The sequence below is a fragment of the Megascapheus bottae genome, chromosome 13 (assembly GCF_031878675.1).
Source record: "Megascapheus bottae isolate mThoBot1 chromosome 13, mThoBot2.hap1, whole genome shotgun sequence".
Taxonomy (NCBI): domain Eukaryota; kingdom Metazoa; phylum Chordata; class Mammalia; order Rodentia; family Geomyidae; genus Megascapheus; species Megascapheus bottae.
In genome coordinates this window covers 19552686-19570640 of record NC_143521.1, presented here as the reverse complement: position 1 = coordinate 19570640, position 17955 = coordinate 19552686, and the positions used below count along the sequence as shown (strand labels likewise).

Here is a 17955-nt window from a genome sequence, read left to right as displayed (position 1 = left end):
GGTCCCCATTTCCTTCCCCATCCCTCATTTTGTTTTCCTCCCTTCCCTATCTGTCTTCAAATAACCAAATATACATATATAAAATATTTCAGATAACAAGGTGAAATATTGTAATAATATGAGATAACCAATGGACGGCAAAAGAGATGAGAGATAACATAGTACATTAAGGACAACAATCACTCCTTATATGGCTTTTGTTTCTATATCCTGGAGGTCCTTCATTTAGCATCATTCTATATGGCTTTATGTATCTAGGTTTTTGTTCTATTGTAAATCTCTGCTAGGAGAGCCCAAGATTTCCACTGATTATGACAAATGAGGGAAACCATTGAGCCTATGTTCCTTTGAGTCTGGCTTACTTCACTTAATATGATTTTTTCTAAGTCCATTTCCTTACAAATGGGACAATGTCATTCTTTCTGACAGCAGCACAGAATTCCATTGTGTATAAATACCACATCTTGTTGATCCACTCATCAACTGAGGGACATCTGGGTTGGTTCCATATCTTTGCTATGGTAAATAGTGCTGCATTGAACATCGCAGTGGATTTAGTATGCCTTTCTTTCTGGACAATTGGGTAAATGCCAAGTAGTGGAATAGCTGGGTCATAGGGGAGCTCTATGTTTAGTCTTTTGAGGCACTGCCATACTGCTTTCCAGTTTATGAAATTTAACAAAAAGGAGCACACAAAATACCAGCTCCTTTGGGACACAGCAAAGGCTCTATTCAGAGGAAAATTAATAGTTCTGAGTGCCTACATTAACAAATTGGAAAAATCGCAAACCAACAATTTAATGTCGCACCTTAAACTTCTGGAAAAAGAGTAGTAGAAGGAAGCAAATTATTAAAATCAAAGCAGAATTAAATGAATTGGAGTCCGAAAAACTAGGCAGAATCAACAAAACAAGGAGTTAACAAAATTGACAGACCCTTAGCAAATCTTACCAAAAAAAAGAAGGGAGCACACCCAAATAAACAAAATCACAGATGAGAATGGTACTATCACAACAGAAATTACCAAGATCCAGAGCATCATGAGGGAATACTTCTCAAACCTTTACGCCAACAAATTTGAGAATCTAGAAGAAATGGACGAATTCCTAGCCAAAATTAACATACCCACACTGAACCAAAAAGACCTAATCCAACTAAACAGACCTATTTCAAGCACTGAAATAGAAAAAGCAATAAGAGACCTGCCATCCAAGAAAAGCCCAGGGCCAGATGGATTCACAGCTGAATTCTATAAGGTCTTCAAAACAAAGCTCACACCAATAGTCCTCAAACTCTTTAACAAAATTTCATTGTCTTTTTGATGAAAACAAAATTGTTAAATTTGTGTCTTGCATATTATGTCTTGCTTAATTAGTCATTGTGTTGATGTGTATTTTAATATATATTTATGAAGTTTTTTTGTCAGTCATGGGACTGGAACCCTGTGTGTGATCCCTGAACTCTTCAGCTCAAGGCTAGCGCTCTGCTCCTTGAGCAATAGTGCCACTTTGGGTTATCTGGCAGTTAACTGGAGATGAGGGTCACAGATTTTTGTGCCCAGGTTGGCTTTGAACCGTGATCCTCAGATCTCAGCCTCCTGAGTAGCTAGGATTACAGAGGTGAGCCATCAGCACCTGGCTATTTATGAAGATTTTTAAGTAACAAACATTTCCTTTTCTCTTCAGTTTACCTTATCCAGTGTAGGAATTAACTGCATTTCTCTTACATATCACATTTATAGGTATGTCTAATTGTCCCAAGATGAAATGTACTAAAAGGAATACCTTTAGAACTTGCTATGTTTTGTTTGTGCATGTGTTTTCTTTTTATTAGCATATATTTATGGCACTGAGGGGTTTCATATGAAACCATTTGCATATGGTTTACTTTGATCATGTTCACCACTTTAGTACATTTTTGGGGGGGGGGGCCATTGGGCTTGAACTCTGGACATGTGCACTGTACCTGAGCTCTTCAGCTCAAGACTACTGTCCTTTCCCTTGAGCCACAGCACCACTTCTGATTAATTGGAGATAAGACTCTCATTCTTTAGAGCCCAGTCTGGCTTTGAACTGTGATCCTCAGATCTCAGCCTCCTGAGTAGATAGGATTGCAGGTGTGAGCCACTTCACCCGGCTAAGGAACCAGGCTTTTTATCATTTAACATGATCTCTAGTTCTATCACTTTTCCCTGAAAACAGCATGTTCCACTTTTCTGTAAGGATGAGTAGAACTGTATTTATGTACCTTATCTTTTCTCTCAACTCCCTAGTCCCCTCTCTTCATAACTTTGCTATTGTGAAAACTGCTACAATGCCATGAATATATAAAAGTCTCTATTGTAAGCTGGGTTTGATTCCTTGAGTATAAACCCAGAAGTGATATAGCTGAATCATATAGTAGAAATTTTTAAAGGAATCGCCCTATTAATTTCTCTAGTGGATGCGCTAATTTACATTTCTAAAAGTAGTGAATAACACCAGCATTTGCTGGTGTTTGTTTTCTTGATGGTAGTCAATCTCATTAGCATAGGATGGTTTGATTTGCATTTCCCTGATGTAGTAGAATATTAAATATTTGTCATGTATTTATGGGACATTCATAATACTTTATTTGAAATGTTGTGTTCCATTGCCTTTTTGTTGATTGGTTATATTCAGTGATTGTTAAATTTTGGGATCTCCTTATATGTTCTGGATATTTCTTCTTTTGGAGGAAATATTGAAAATTTTTTTTTCTATTCTCTAGGCTGACTTCACTGTAGCTGTGGAGAAAGTTTTAAGTATGATGCAATTTTTCTGGTCAGTTTTTTCTCCTGGCTCCTGAGTTATCAGAAACTAGTTCAGAAAGCCATTGTCTATGCCTAGATATTTGAGTTATTTCCCCCAATTTTTTGTAGTAGTTTCAAAAATTTAAATCTTAATATCTCTATCCTATTTTGAGTTGATTTTTTTCATAGGTGAGAGGTAAGAAACTCATTAGCACATGAATGTCCAGTTTTCCCATCTCCACTTGTTAAAGAAGCTGCCTTCTTTTTCCAGTATATATATAATAAATATAAATATATGTAATATATGTATATATATATATATATTGCCAGTCTGTCCTTGAACTTTCTCAAGGTTATAGTTCTACCACTTGAGCCTCAGCGCCACTTCTGGCTTTTTGCTATGTATGTGGGGTACTAAGAAATTGAACCCGGGTCTTCGTGCATGCTAGGCAAGCACTCTACCACTAGGCCAAACTCTCAGCCCCCCTGGCTTTTTTCTATGTATGTGGTACCAAAGAATGGAACCTGGGTCTTTGTGCATGCTAGGCAAGCACTCTACCACTAGGCTAAACTCCGGGCCCCAGTGTATATTTTTAGCACCTTTGCCAAGAATCATATGGCAAAATAACATAAAATCTCTCTTTTCCATTTCTTGGAGTTCATTTCAGTAAACATCATTTTATGTGATCATATGCCCATAACTCTTTAACTCCTCTCCTAAGAAAAAATCCTTTGGTCTCACTGTAAGCAAAAAAAAAAAATGATGGGACAAAGGCTGAACAAATGCAGCGGTGATACTCACTAGACACTATATTGAAAATGAACTACACACCTTGTAGGAGAGGTGGGTCTGGAGGAAAAACTGGGAAAAAAACAATGGAAGAAGTTACACTGTTCAAAAAGAAATGTCCTGACCTATGTAACTGTAACTCCTCTGCACAACACCTGTACAATAGCAAAAAAAAGTAATTAAAAGGGAATCAAATGGCTATAGCTACTTGAATTTATTTTTATAGACCTTCTATTCTGTTGGTTCATTAATCTGATTTGGTGAGGAACCATAATATTTTGTGATGATGGCTTCATAGTAGTTTGAAAATTGGTAGTGTGATGTCTCCAGCATTGCTCCTTTTGCTTTAGAGTACTTTGAGTATTACATATAATTTGTGTTACCATTATCAATTTTAGAATGGCTTTTGTGTTTTGGTGAAGACGGCTGTTGGGATTTTGATGGGCAGGAAATTGGATTTACTATTTTGGGTAGAATGGCAATTTTAATGATCTGTTAGCTAGCTTCAAACCATGATTCGCAGGTCTCAGCCTCCTGAATAGCTAGCATTACAGCTGTAAGCCACTGATGTCTGGCTATAAATACAATTTAACTAGAGAAACTAAAAGCAAGAGGGTCAGGGTGGTGAAAGTATAGTCAATGTATATATATATATATATATATCAGTAGGATGAGACCTCTTTTAGTAATTAACATGCACTTAATGAATGACAGATGTGGAAATAGATTCTCTCTGAGGTGGATATTAGTATAACTGGGGAGAATGAACCAAGAGGGTAAAGGACAGAATATACAGTTGAAGTACATTTGTTAAATGGATTGCAAAGCCTGTCGAGCTATTCTTGGGATGAGAAGTAAGGAAGTGATGCTTGGTGGGTGGGGAGGTAGGGCAGGCTGATCAGAGTACATTGTATGCATAGATGGACATATCAACCTGAAGTCTCCAACTAATAGTGATTAATAAAAATGTCAATAGAAAGTAAATAATTCTGTTGACCTCCTCATCCAGGGATTGATCAAACTTGTACTTAAAGTTAACCCTCCCTCATTTACTCATAATATAGGCACTGAGTGCAGTTTAGTATACTTAAAATCATGAGGTGAAAAGCCAGATATCTGCATAGAAATTTTCATCATCTTCTTGCTTAATGTTTTGTTGATCATTGAAGACTTCAAATTCATATTCTAATTATTTAATCTCTCATTCATTGCCCTCACTGTTGAAGTGATATAACATGCCAGGAAATAGAGATAACAAGCAAGAATCATACTTGGCCATAAATAATATTTTTCTTCCCTGAGGTATTGGTAGATAGAGCATAAAACAGTATTACCCAGACCTAGGTTATTGGTGCTAACTGGTTGAAAGTTGCTAAGTCAAATAAATCATTTGCATGAAAATATAGATAGGCTAGAAAACAGCAATGTTTCAAATTAACAGTTTTAAGTCAGTAACAGTGCTATAAAACAAAAATTGCCATGACCAATGATTTACTTAGTTGTCATTTGTTGAGACAAGGGCAAGTTTAGTGACCAACTGTAATTCTCTGTCAAATTGTATCATGACTTTGCAGGAATTCATGCACATCTTTGGTTTTCTTAAAATTTACGTTTTGGATGTGAAATCCATCTTTGTAAGCTATGCTTTCTCTTATTTCATAAATTGTTAAACTTTGTCTTTGAATTATCCACAAGTAACTGAATTCAAGATATTTCTATCAGTTCATGTGTTGATAATTTCCATTTACTCTACTGTAGCTCTTATATTTTACTTAATTTTAAATATTTTAGTCCTTGTTTTATACTTTTCTTGATTTATCTCCATTTTGATCACTTTTTTGACTTTTTTCTTTTATAGCTTAAAGTTTTTTTTTGTTAGAAATGACTTAGTTCCTGCACATATTTAAAGTACATATACGAGCTACACCTTTTATTTGCTAATAGTTTGTGGCATTCTTGGGTATCATTATAGGAACACATAGGCAATCTATAAGGGATTAGCTATAATTTCCTATTGCTTGTAAAGGGACAGCTAGAATTTTATACAGTAAACCATTTTTACATTAGTACATTCTATCAGATTCTAGAGATGAGTTGTCCTTGAACTTTCCCCAGTTCAAATTCTGTTACTGTCACCACTTAGCCTTAGTGACCAGGATGTAAACTAGCTGTGGATATCAGACTAAAGCTGTGGTTCAAGTATACAAGGAAGATGAGGAGAATAAAAGACAGTAACTTAGTGTGTACAATAGCTAGGTGCTACAGCTGTACTAATTCTTTTCTCATAGCCAATATGTATGTCAGTTCTGCTTCCAGTATTTAACTTTTTTTTTTTATTGTAAAGGTGATGCACAAGCTGGATGCGGTGGCTTAGCCTGTAATCCTAGCTACATAGGAGGCTGAGATCTGAGGATCTCGGTTCAAAGCCAGCCACAGTACTAAAATCCATGAGACTATTATCTCCAATTAACCACTAGAAAAGGGGGAAAGGGGCTGTGGCTCAAGGGGTAGGGTAGTAGCCTTGAGTGAAGCAATCAGAGACAGTGCCCGGCCGAGAGTTTAAACCCTATGACCCACAAAAAATAAAATAAAAATAAAAGGCGATATACAGAGAGGTTACAGTTACCAAAGTCAGGTAATGAGTCCATTTCTTTTTGAAACTTCCTCCAATTTTATACATGTGGAAACTAAAAACCCATTCAGGTATGAAATTGTAGGAGGAGATCAAACCTGAGCTGGCTGGTTTTGCAGTTCACAGTGGTAACCACCAGAACATAGTGTCACCTTTCTAATGAAACCTGGAAAGAACCATTCACTGTGCATTGCCTTCTCTTTCATGGTCCTGAGACTTGATTTGTTTGCTATCGCCAAGATTTGGCTTGTCAGGGTTCAAAGCTGCTCAGTAGATTTCATCTCAAAGTCACTATGATGTTAAATCACCATTTTCCTTTCTGAGTTTCTGTGGGATAGAACCAAGCAGAAAATCCCCTCCTAAAACCTCTTGTTTTTGAAGACATGCCTCTTGTTTTGTTTGTGAAAAGACACTGTCATGTGAACTTCGTTAGGGAAAGTATAAGAGGATAAGAGGCAAATGGATGTGATACCATTTCCCTTTGTAGGAGGAAATTACATGTTCCCATAACCATGGAATATGTCATAATAATAAAAATCGAGATCAACTCAGATGTCTCTTTTAACATTTTTATTTTTTATTGCTACATGTTCCCAATACAACAAACAGCATCAGTAGTGTACACTTTGATGGAAAGTAACTTTTAGCTTAGTAGAAAAGGAAGCTCGTAGGTCAGAAGTATAATGATGAATTTGTCCATCTTTACGGGAGGTGTGTGTGTTTGACATCTTCATAGTCCCTGTGGATCAGACATATGCACATGCAAGTAAACTAGAGAGAATCTCATTCTGGTAAGACTCTTAGGGGGAAAAGTTATTTTTAAGGCTCAGGGATTGTTTTGCTGTATGGAATTCACTCAATAATTGTTTTACAAAGTAGCAGCGATTGTTTTTAGAGGTATAGAATCAATGGTTGAGGCTGGTAAGTTTACTATGATTAAATGCAAAAGTCCTTAAGCATCTGTGCTTTGAAAGGTTAATGTGTCAATAAGTGGCACATCTGGGCTTTGAAAGGTTAATGTGTCAATAAGTGGCAAAGTTTATTTCTAAACAGTTCAGATATTGCCTGCGAACCTTCTGCTTAGTTCACTGATCTTGAATGAATAGTAAATTAGAAACATTCTTAAAAAGATAATCTATAACTCTATTCCTGTTCTATGTTTCCTTCAAGGGGAACAAGTCATCAGCTTTACATCCACTACTTTAAAAAAGGTTTACATAATGTGTAAATTTTATTTTTTAGGTCTGAATTGAGTGTGGTGTTTAGCTTTGCTTTTAATTTGTCCTCTATAGCACAGAAAATTATTGTCTCTCTAGTTTACCAAAATATTTCATTTGTCATTGTTTAGTACATAAAAATACTATCAAGAAAAAAATCAACTTTTAATAAATATCTTCCGTTTTGTATTTTATATACAAGTACTTTACATTTCTGGCTTCACTGTGAGCAAGGAGAGCACTGACATAAATTACTAGCACATGATTGCAGTCTGATGCATTGTGAAGATTTGGATATGAACCATGCAGAAAATAAATTATCTCAACCATTAACAAATACTTGCTTGAACCTGCTTTCAAAGCACTGTCACTTGCTACTGTGATGTTTTTCTCAGCTACCCAAAGTTATAAGCCTTGGTATATCAGCAATGGGAAAATTTAAACATCATGAGGGTGCAAAATGAGGTCCTGGCAAAAGAGTTTGTCTTGAGCAGGTCCATTCACTGTTTCCTGTGACTACAACTACATTAATTAATATCCGTCCTCATTTCTAACAATAGAAAACAGATGTTTATCTTCAGTTCTATAATCACATTGTTGATTCAACCAGAACCCTATAACAAAGCCTCTTTTATACTGTCACTCAGTAGCTGTATTTCTAACTTCTTCATAATATTCTGCTTTGAAAAATCAACCAATGGAATGTCAAATAAGGCAATACTCAATGGCAGGCACCTAGATCATCCAGGAATGTAATATAGTAAACAATCATACGAGAACATCTCTTTAAAATAATACTGATTTCTGCAATATACAGTATTTACACAACAGCTGCAAATTTGCCCATACAATATTTCTAATATAGATAAATAGGAATACAAGTCTAACAATTCTTTGCACTATTTCCAAAATTTCTTGAGGTGTAAACCGTTGGCATTAAAAAAAAATCAGCTGATATGCACAATTGGTTCCAGTCCCTTCTTTTAGAGAGCAGCCACCAGACTCAGCAGTGTACTGTTATTCTATTAATCTTTGGTCCTTTCTTCCAATGAATTCTGGTGAAATGAGTCAATGCAGAATGAAAAAGGGAGGATGAAAGCAACAAGAAAGTGAACCAGCACTTTATGTTCTTCCATTTAACAGGTGAAAGTAAACCATCTATGGAGATTCCCCCTTGGAACAAGCTGTATGCACCATGCAGAGAGAGAGGTTGTCCAGGTTTCTAGATCTAGCTATCTTTTCATCTTTCGAAAACAGGCATTCTTATTATCTTGTCACCTTTCTTTGAGGTTCTTGCCTGAGCAGTAGCACCTGTGGAATCATTGACATTAAAGAAGAACGCAGCAGCCATCTGTGAAGCAGAACCAAGGCGGCCACCTCCCTTGCTGGGTGAGGAAGATGGTTCTGAGAGCAGGTTCAGAGTCTTACTTCCAGTCTGGTGTGCTTCCCTCTGAGGTGAGTTAGCACCATTGGGTCTACTGTTCGGTCTGAAAGCAGCATGTGCCTGTGGACTTCCCAAAGACTTTTTCTTAGCAGAGATCTCTGAATCATAGGGAACCAAAGGTGTAGGCATCACTGGAGACCTGGAGGGGTCACTTGCATCATTGTGAGGTGCAGCAGCTTCTCCAGGGTAGGGTGGTGATAAGGTGCTATTGTACTTGCTACACGACTCACAACACAACTTGTTATAACCTGGGATGGAGCAGTATCGGGCCAGCACCTCCATTTGACAGAATATGGACTTGTCTCCCAAACATGGCTCTCCTGCAAAAGTGAAAACATACACGAGAATGAATTCACTGAAATATGTACTTCTTTCTCCACAGAGACATTTTAAATGTATAGCAGCAGATGTGTTTTTTTTATTTCCTACCCACCCTCAATTGTAAAGACAATTTTTTTAAGGTTAAAAGAAGACAAACTTTTATGGTTGTTTATGGTTCTACATTGTATTTCTGCCTGTCTTATAGGGTACCTTCTTTCTATTAAGTGTTTACAAGTGAATATTCGTAGGTTGCTATTTGAAGGCACAAACTGGCATGAAATAGGCCAGCTGTTTTATGATTCATAGTTATTAAACGATAGTGGATAGAGATTTTTTTCTTTAGAGAAATGAAGTATGAATAAGTAGTTATTTCCAGTCAGACCAGAGAGATTATACCCCAAGAGCTGTCATGACATGTCCACATCTCAGGTTTGTACATAGTACATTTGTAAATATTTTGTATCAGCTAATGTCACTGTAGTTAATATTGTGCCACCCTTCAAAGGGTCAATATATCTATGTCCTTATTTAAGGAACAGGTTATGCTTTAACTTCCTGAGACTGAATAGAAGTGTGAGTACTTTGCATTGGAGAGACCAATTCACAGTCTGTTCTCTTTGAAGCCGGAATATACTTCTGTGTACAGGAGGGAACAAGACTGAGGAAAGGCAAATCTTTACTTTTTCATGGTAATTTTTATGTCATACATGAGAAAGGGTTAAAGGCATCAAATCAGTCATGAAATCTAAGGAAATTTTCTTGTTCTACCTCCAGAAAAGTCAGAAAAAATAGTTTGTCTGTTTGATAAAAATATAGCAGAAATACGTGGCCTTTAGGCCAAGATTTCAAAATTAGCATTATGTAGTAGTTCACTTTGTAGTAGTTCATTTTTCAGGCTTTCTCTTTAGCCCCCACATCTGACATGTTGTTCTACCAGTTATTAAGATCAATCACGGTTTCCTAGAAAGTGTTCAGCTTGTCAAGTTCATGAAGGAATTTGTAAATATATATATCAAACTTTAAACCCTTAAAATATGATTTACTTTGAAGTGAAATGATTTTGTAAGTGCTCTATCTCCCCCTCATGGTCACAGATGAAAATTACTTTTAACACTGAAGTCTGAAAACTTCAGAATATAAAAGCTTTGGTGAAAAGCATAGCAGATGGCAATATCTGTGGTTTACTTAAAAGCTTGCCTTTTCCTCAACCTACAAGCCCCTTATAGCTTTAAATCTGTCAGTAGAAAAAAAGCAAAAGAACACAGATTAAAATTATGAACAATGTTTTAAACAAAAATATACATCACTTTTGTAGTGGAGCTAGGACACAAAATGTATCAACAATATAAGAGTACCAATGATTTCAAGACCTGCTGTGACATTATGTATGTCTTTTACAATGTGAACTTATACTTGAATCTACTGGGTAAAAATAAGTATGTCTCTAATGAGGGCTAACATTGACAAGATGGACAGACATGACACTGCCCTCCAATATTACAGGAAGGTGAGGTGGGCCATTGTCACAAGGAGCTGTCTTAGGCTAGTACTGTTTGTCTTTGCATATTTCTCTGGTTTGCTAGACTGAAAAACACCATGAGAAGAGGGACATCGAGTAGTATCCCACCTACCATGACAGGGAGACAGCTGACAAGGTCTGACGGACTGAGGCTTTTCCCCTTGGCACTGGTCTCCAGCCCTGCACAGCACTTGCCTCACCTCTTTTCCTTCACCGCAAGTCACTGAACACTGCAGACAAAGGTTACAGTTAGTTATGCATTCTACGAAGCCGTGTGCATACAACTCCCTATCGCTCTGTGGTTGTCACTTTACTGAGGCCATGGTGAGTAATTTAGGTTTTAAAGACAGATAATCCTGGGATTGAGCATTGACTTCATCATTTACCATCCTTCACATTGAAATTCAGTCTACAGAAAAAAAAAGTACCATCTGTTCATTTGGGAAGTTTCTATAAGGACTGCTGTGGGACTAGTAGCAAAGGAAGATCTCCAGAACACATCCCAGAAGCCATTACGATGGTGCTGTACTGAGAAGCTGCTTTGGAACCACTGTTACTTTACTCCTATATGTTTGTTAATGAAGAAGGAGCATCTCTGTTGCTCTGGGACAGGAGTTCTATTCAGTGTGGATGACCTTCATTTACAGAGTCCCTCCTCCAGGCCTTTTCTCCTCCTTTCGGCCCCATAATTCTTTAGAACTACCCAACTCTGCCTATAACCAAACATTCTCCTTTACCAGGCAATGGCTGTGTACTGGGGGGAAAAGGATGATGTGCTGGACAAGTGCATGGATTCGGACAGGCATCAGCCATTGTTACGGGTAAGCTTCCCAGCACTATGAAGGTAGGGGAATTGGACCCTGAGGAAAGAATGGAGGAAGGATGGGAAGAGCAATGCAAGTGAAAGCTAGTAGTCTTGAGCAAGCAAGATCTGTTAGGAAACATCTTAGAAGGCCTGTGTTCTTTCAGACACACTTCCATGCCACAAATGCACATCCACAGCACTGTGCCTCCCAAGTTATTTTTTTTTTATGTATACTGAGGCTTGAACTCTGGGTCTTATGTTCTGGCGTTTTCTCTCAAGGCTGGTACTGTATCATTACAGCCATACCTATCCCATTTCAAGCCTTTTGGTAGATAATTGGGGATAAAAGTATCATGGACCCTGATTTTAATGACAGTACTGTTTTTTAAGTATTAAATTTTTTTTACCAACCCCAGCTGATTAGAAAATATACCAGTTTCTCAGTTCATGCAAAGCCAAGTTAAAATTTACCACACTCAGAATTCACACACCCACCTCACTCCAGGGCCCGGCTTTCCACTGGGCTGGACACGGCCCTCTGTTACAGGGCCGGCGGCTCTCAGGACGATCCCCCACACAGTACTTGCTGTGCACAGAGCGGTTGGTGCCATCGTGGAGCGGCTGGAGGCAGCGTACAGTGCGGATCTGGTAGCCGGAACTGCCACATGTTTTGGTGCAGTGTTCCCACTCTTCTGCAACCCAGCTGTGGAGTGGCAATGTAAAGAACTCAATGGGATGCTGCCATATCCCCACCTCATGCTCCCTTTGCTTTGCTGTGCACTGGGCTAGGCTGCACTCAGTCTCAAAGCTGACTTTCTAACGAGAACAGACTTCAACATTCACTTTTAGTTTTCTTCTGCTTAGTGATTTGGCCCTAAAGAACAGGAATGAAGTACTAACTTTCAGCCACGTAGCTAATGGCATGAAACCCCTGAAGTGAGTAAAACTAGAAATCCAAGGATGCTTATTAGGACAACAGGGTTAGGGTGCTGCTTTTCATACTTTCCTGAAATCTATAGAGTTCACTCATTTTATAGCATTTTAACAGCTGTGGCTGTTACCTTCTTATCTTGGTAAATCAGTTCTTTCTGAAGAAACTGAAAGGTAAAGTCCGGGTGCATGATTACATTTGAGGGAAAATAATTTGGGAAAGGACTGCAAACAGTCTAAATAAAATTAAGCCTAACAAGAAAAGGGGAGTTAAGGGCTACTATAGGAGGGGAGAGATATTGGATTTAAAAAGTTGAGTAATGCATATTTCAGAATTGCTCAGAGCAGATTTTAAAAGGATTAAAACACAAAAGCATATAAGGTGAAGGATTATGCTCATTATCTTAGCTTTTACCTTTCAATCTCACAGTATTACATTATGCCTTGTAAGTATTATTAGTCAGTTTAAAAGATCTACAACTACATAGCCCAAGGAAAGGAAAAATGAGTACCATGGCATTTCCATTACTGTGAAATCCTAAGATACTAACAAACAATAGATCCTACTTTGGGAGAAAAGAAATCAACAATTAATTTTCAACAGTAGACTCCAGTGCTTAAGGATCAAGGTTGATAGTTGATAGAAAAAAGACATCTTTTCTAAGCTTACCTACATTTGAAACCTCCTAGAATGAACCAAGAAATAAGACAACTAATTCAGTAAACGAGATCCCTCACAAAGCAGAGGCAATCAATGAGAATTTCCAGGAGAAAACAGGGTAGGATTCTAGGGTGAGACTGAAGGGAAACCTCTGTCCCTGAATGTTTAGAATAGATTTATGCTCTAGGAAAACACAGTATTTGGTCATGTATACGGGGTGAATAATCTTGAATTTACATTACATAAAAATAGCATAATGAAATCCATTAAAAAAACTTTTAGAAAGGGGTGTGAACAGTAAATAGGATGAATTTGATGACTGTTATATATGGAAACCTCACAATGAACTCTTTATGCAATATATGCTAATAAAAAGGGAGGAAATGAAGACATTGATTTACTGGAGAAAAAAAGTCTCAGAGGAAAGGAAAGACATGTTGAAGGAAGTCCTAAATACTGAAGCACTTATAAAGGAGCCAATATTGAGACACAGGGAAGCAATAATCATCTCACACTGCACAGTATCTAACCTTGGATCAAGGGAAACCAGCTAAGAGGCAGCAACCACAGTGTTAATCCTTCTGAAATGTCTTGCTTGTAAGTGAAATTTAAAATGAGCTAGACACCTATTTCCTTCTCAGAATAGGACAGTTGTATGCTTACAGTGGATGTGTGCATTCTTGAATATTGCACATCCGTCTAATGGGTTTTGGCTTTTTGCTGGCATCACATAAGTTACGATGAACCATTTTATTATCACTCTTCCTCCGGCACCCGTATTTAGTGAACTGGGAGCCTGGAAAAGGAAATAAATATTCTTCAGTGAGTATTCAAATAAATGTGAGTGCACATAGTAAACCAAGTGCAAAGGTAAAATAGATTCTATCACCTTCAACTTTCAGGGGATACAGTTTAGTGTGACGGGTAGGAACATCACTGTGATGATAGGCCTGTAAAGCCTCTGGTACCCCTATGTGACTAACTGCAGAGAACACCCTCCAACTTCACTGGAAGAAGGATAAAGAAAGCTTATAAAAGTCCAGCTACCTTGAGCAAAATCTTGAAGTTCAAATTGTACTAGGTACAAAAGCAGCAACAGAATTAAACTCTGAGGACAGAACACTTCAGGTGAGTCACATATAAAGAGGTCAAAGATAAGAAAATCTCCCAGTGTTTGCAATTTTGATAAGTTTACCATTCTGAAAAATGTCAAATCTACAAAAATTTGTAGGGAAAGCACATAACCCAGATTGCTGGATTTAGGTTGATCTTTTGTTACCATGTGAACACATTCCTTATCCATTAAAGATATACAATTTTACCCTATGTGCAGTATCTTCCTGAACCAAGAGTTATATTGAAGACATCTTGCTCCTTACAAAACACTGTAAAATTCTTAGCATGTGGACATTTACCGTGGAACACACTGCCCATAGTCAAACTCTGTTATTGGCCCACACAATGTTCGCTATAGCAGAGTTCCTCCAGCCCAGGATTGGGTCATACAGTGAATTGCTAAAGTCCCTAGCCTACATTCATTGTGCATATGCTGCAAATCACATTTGCTTTTTCATAGCAGTTAATATTTTTTGAAATATATAAATCAGTTTTGCAAAATGTTCTGCCCTTTTGGTTAAATGCCTACTCATGATGAGACTCAGGTTATCTGCAGGTAATGATAAAAGACTGGAGGATTTTTAAAATACCATAGTTCTACTAGTCCTTCAAAAACTTTTCCCTTAGAAATAAGGGAACAGTAGAAAATCCAAATTAGTATTAGTTGAAAGACTCCTGCAATAACTCTCCTTTCTAAAACAGGGAAGAAGCCACATGGACTTGTAACAAAGGAGTGCACGACTTACATCAGGACCAAGTTCGATGTAACTGTGCAGAGGATCTGAATTAAAATGGATACACAAATGTTTTTCACTTAGTGGCGCACATCTATAGTCCTATTTAGGAAGCCGAAATCTGAGGATCAAGGTTCAAAGCCAATCCAGGCAGCTGACTCTTTAATCAACAAAAAGCCAGAAGTATAGATGTGGTTCAAGTGTTAGAGCACTACCCTCTAGTAAAAACTCTCAGGGACAGTACCAGAACCTGAGTTCAAGGCCCAGGATTGGCAAAAAAAAAAAAAAAAAAAAAGAGGATGTCTTTTATTTCTGTCATAGGTCTTGAACTCTGAGCACTTGTATTCAAGGCTAATGCTCTCCCACTTTAAAAACCTTTTAGGAATAACTTCAATTTAAATAACAAAAATAGTTTGCTCAGGCATTCACTGCACGAACAGTGTTGCTTACAACTATTTTTATATAATTACTTTTATGATTTTGTCTTGGCCAGCTAAACAAAGCAGTATTTTTCAGAACTAGGAATGGATAATGGGAGAATTGAGTAACACTAGTTAGCTTCCTTGGTGTATGGGGTGTACCTTCAATGAAATGGACATAAAAACACACTCATCTCATAAAGTTGTTGAGTATTTTTACAGTGATATGTAAGCACTTGGGTATAACAGCTGGATCCAAATACAGACCATAATCAATTAGCCTTATCAAAATAAATGTAGAATAGAAATGTGGTTCTCCACATTTCCACGACAGAATATTGAACACCATGCATTGTTCACATAATCTAATTTGTCTTGTAAAATTGAAACCCCTTTGTACAACAACTCTATAAAAAAATAAGAAAGAAGAAAGGTGATAACTGAAGCACACTGATTTAGGACAGTTTTGGAGTTGTGATTAAATGTTACCTACTGCATTAAACACAGATAGAACCTAAGACAATTAAGCAGGAAGATTCTATGATCCCCACTGCAACAAATGAAATAGACTACTTTGCTGATTTTGAGTAACTATGTTTTGTACTGGCATTTGGGTTGTTATTCTTGTTATTTCAATTGGAGATAGAAGCAGGATTAGCTTTCAGATGAATTTCTTGTTAAAACCATAATTATTATTTCATTGTTACCTCCACCACAGGGTTTGGAGCACTCAGACCAACTCTTCAAAGCCCACTCAAAAGTGTCCGATTCTTCCTGGATGACATTGTTGCTACTGATTGTAGGCACAGAGTCTTCATGGATGATGTATTTGTATGTCAGGCGAGAGCGGGTATTATTCTCCTTAGGTATAATCTAAAACACACATGAAAAGTAACATGATATTGTTCTTACATGATATTGTCCTTACATAACTTTTTTTCATATATTTTTATTGTAATTAATAGAAGGGTTACATGATATTTGCCAGATAGAAGGTGCATTAATTCACATACATTGATACCCTTTCACATGTCTTGGTCCCCATTTCCCTCCCACAAAGACCAATTTAATTACAATGATGGTGCTTTCTTTCTGAAGATTGTTATGAGTGGTAAAGTGTCTCTGGAAGTCTGGAGTGGTAAAGTGTCTCTGGAAGTCTGGAGAAGTTTAAATGTGAATACTCCTGTCCCCAGATTCTGTGGTTCTTTTATAATAGCACAGAAGATTACTTCCTTACATGACATTTTTAACAACCCAAGAACAAGGAATAATGTTAAAGAAAAATATACAAACATAAAAACTTTAAAGCTGGTGGCTCAAGCCTGTAATCCTAGCTAATCAGAAGGCTGCGATTTGAGGACTACAGTTCAAAGCCAGCCCTGGCACAAAAATCCGTGAGACTTTTATCTCCAGTTAACCACCAGAAGTGGTAGAGCACTAGTCTTGAGCTGAAGAGAGTAGGGACAGCGCCCAGAGTTCAAGACCCTCGACCCACAAAAAAAAAAAAAACACCAAAATATCCCTTTAAGCATAAATTGCATACACTAATGAATTAAGTTTGCATTTATATAATGTTCACCACAGTATTCCTTCAGTTATAACATCTGTATATTTTCAAGGTTTTTTTTAAAGTAATAAGCTCTTTTGCTATAATGATAATGTTCCCTCCAGAGACAATATGGAAAAATATATTTCAAAATCATCTATATTAAATTTAGTATGCAAAATAAGCAGGAATAGAAAAACAAACAAAAATATTTCCATGTTTTCTAAGAAAATGTCTTTGTTTTTGCCAGGCCTGGCCACTGTCCTTGGGCTTTTCTCAAGGCTAGCATTCCCCTGAGCCTCAGCAACACTTCCAGATTTTTCTGTATATGTGGTGCTAAGGAGTCAAACCCAGGACATTCAGGAATGCTAGGCAAACACTAGCATTAGAGCAGGCTCCCAGCCCACATGTAAATATTTTTACAAATTTGTAGGCTAACAGTATATTTGTTGTTCTTTTTAATGCACTGGTGAATGGACTGACAAAACAATTGTAACTTGCATAAATGAGACTATCATAAAAATGCCCTAATGAAGTATTTTTTACCTTCATAAGCTGTATAAGAAAAAAGATTATTTCATAACTATCAAGTTCCAGTCTTCAAAGTAGATTTCTCTCTTGTATTTTTCTTTTTTCTTTTTTTTTCTTTTTGTGGGTCATGGGGCTTGAACTTGGCCTGGGTACTGTCCTTGAGCTCTTCAGCTCAAGGCTACCACCCTACCCTTGAGCCAAGCTCTACTTCCCATTTTGTTTTCTAGTGATTAATTGAAAATTCAAGAGTCTTAGGTCCTTCTGTGTCTGGGCTGGTTTTGAACCCTGATCCTCAGATCTCAGGCTCATCAGTATCTAGGATTACAAGAGTGAGCCACTGAGCCTGGCTCTCTCTCATATTTTTCTTTACTGTGCTGTTGCCTAATTATCAGTGACTTTTTAAATTAGTACGTGAAGCTTTTAGAAATTGAAAGGTGTACCAAATAGGCATTAATCCCGAATGTTTTCTCTGTTGTCTGCCTTTGTATATGGCTTAGGTGAGTGACTTATACAAAGGGAT

At 37.3% G+C, this 17955-nt stretch overlaps 1 protein-coding gene across 2 annotated transcripts in view; it reads right to left on the bottom strand.

The window, feature by feature from the left end:
- Positions 1–6756: 6756 nt before the first annotated feature.
- Positions 6757–17955, bottom strand: part of Adamts3 (ADAM metallopeptidase with thrombospondin type 1 motif 3) — a 185778-nt gene continuing 174579 nt past the window's right edge. The window contains exons 19-24 of one of the 2 annotated variants that reach the window (XM_090343448.1): positions 16066–16231; positions 13753–13885; positions 11994–12201; positions 10806–10923; positions 8688–9173; positions 6757–6931 (exon numbers count right to left, since the gene is read on the bottom strand). In XM_090343448.1, the coding sequence (XP_090199574.1) occupies positions 6804–6931; positions 8688–9173; positions 10806–10923; positions 11994–12201; positions 13753–13885; positions 16066–16231 (1239 nt within the window). In that variant the 3' untranslated portion in view covers positions 6757–6803. Of the gene's footprint in view, positions 6932–7193; positions 9174–10805; positions 10924–11993; positions 12202–13752; positions 13886–16065; positions 16232–17955 lie in introns of those variants that run through there. The other variant, XM_090343449.1, reaches the window with a different exon arrangement.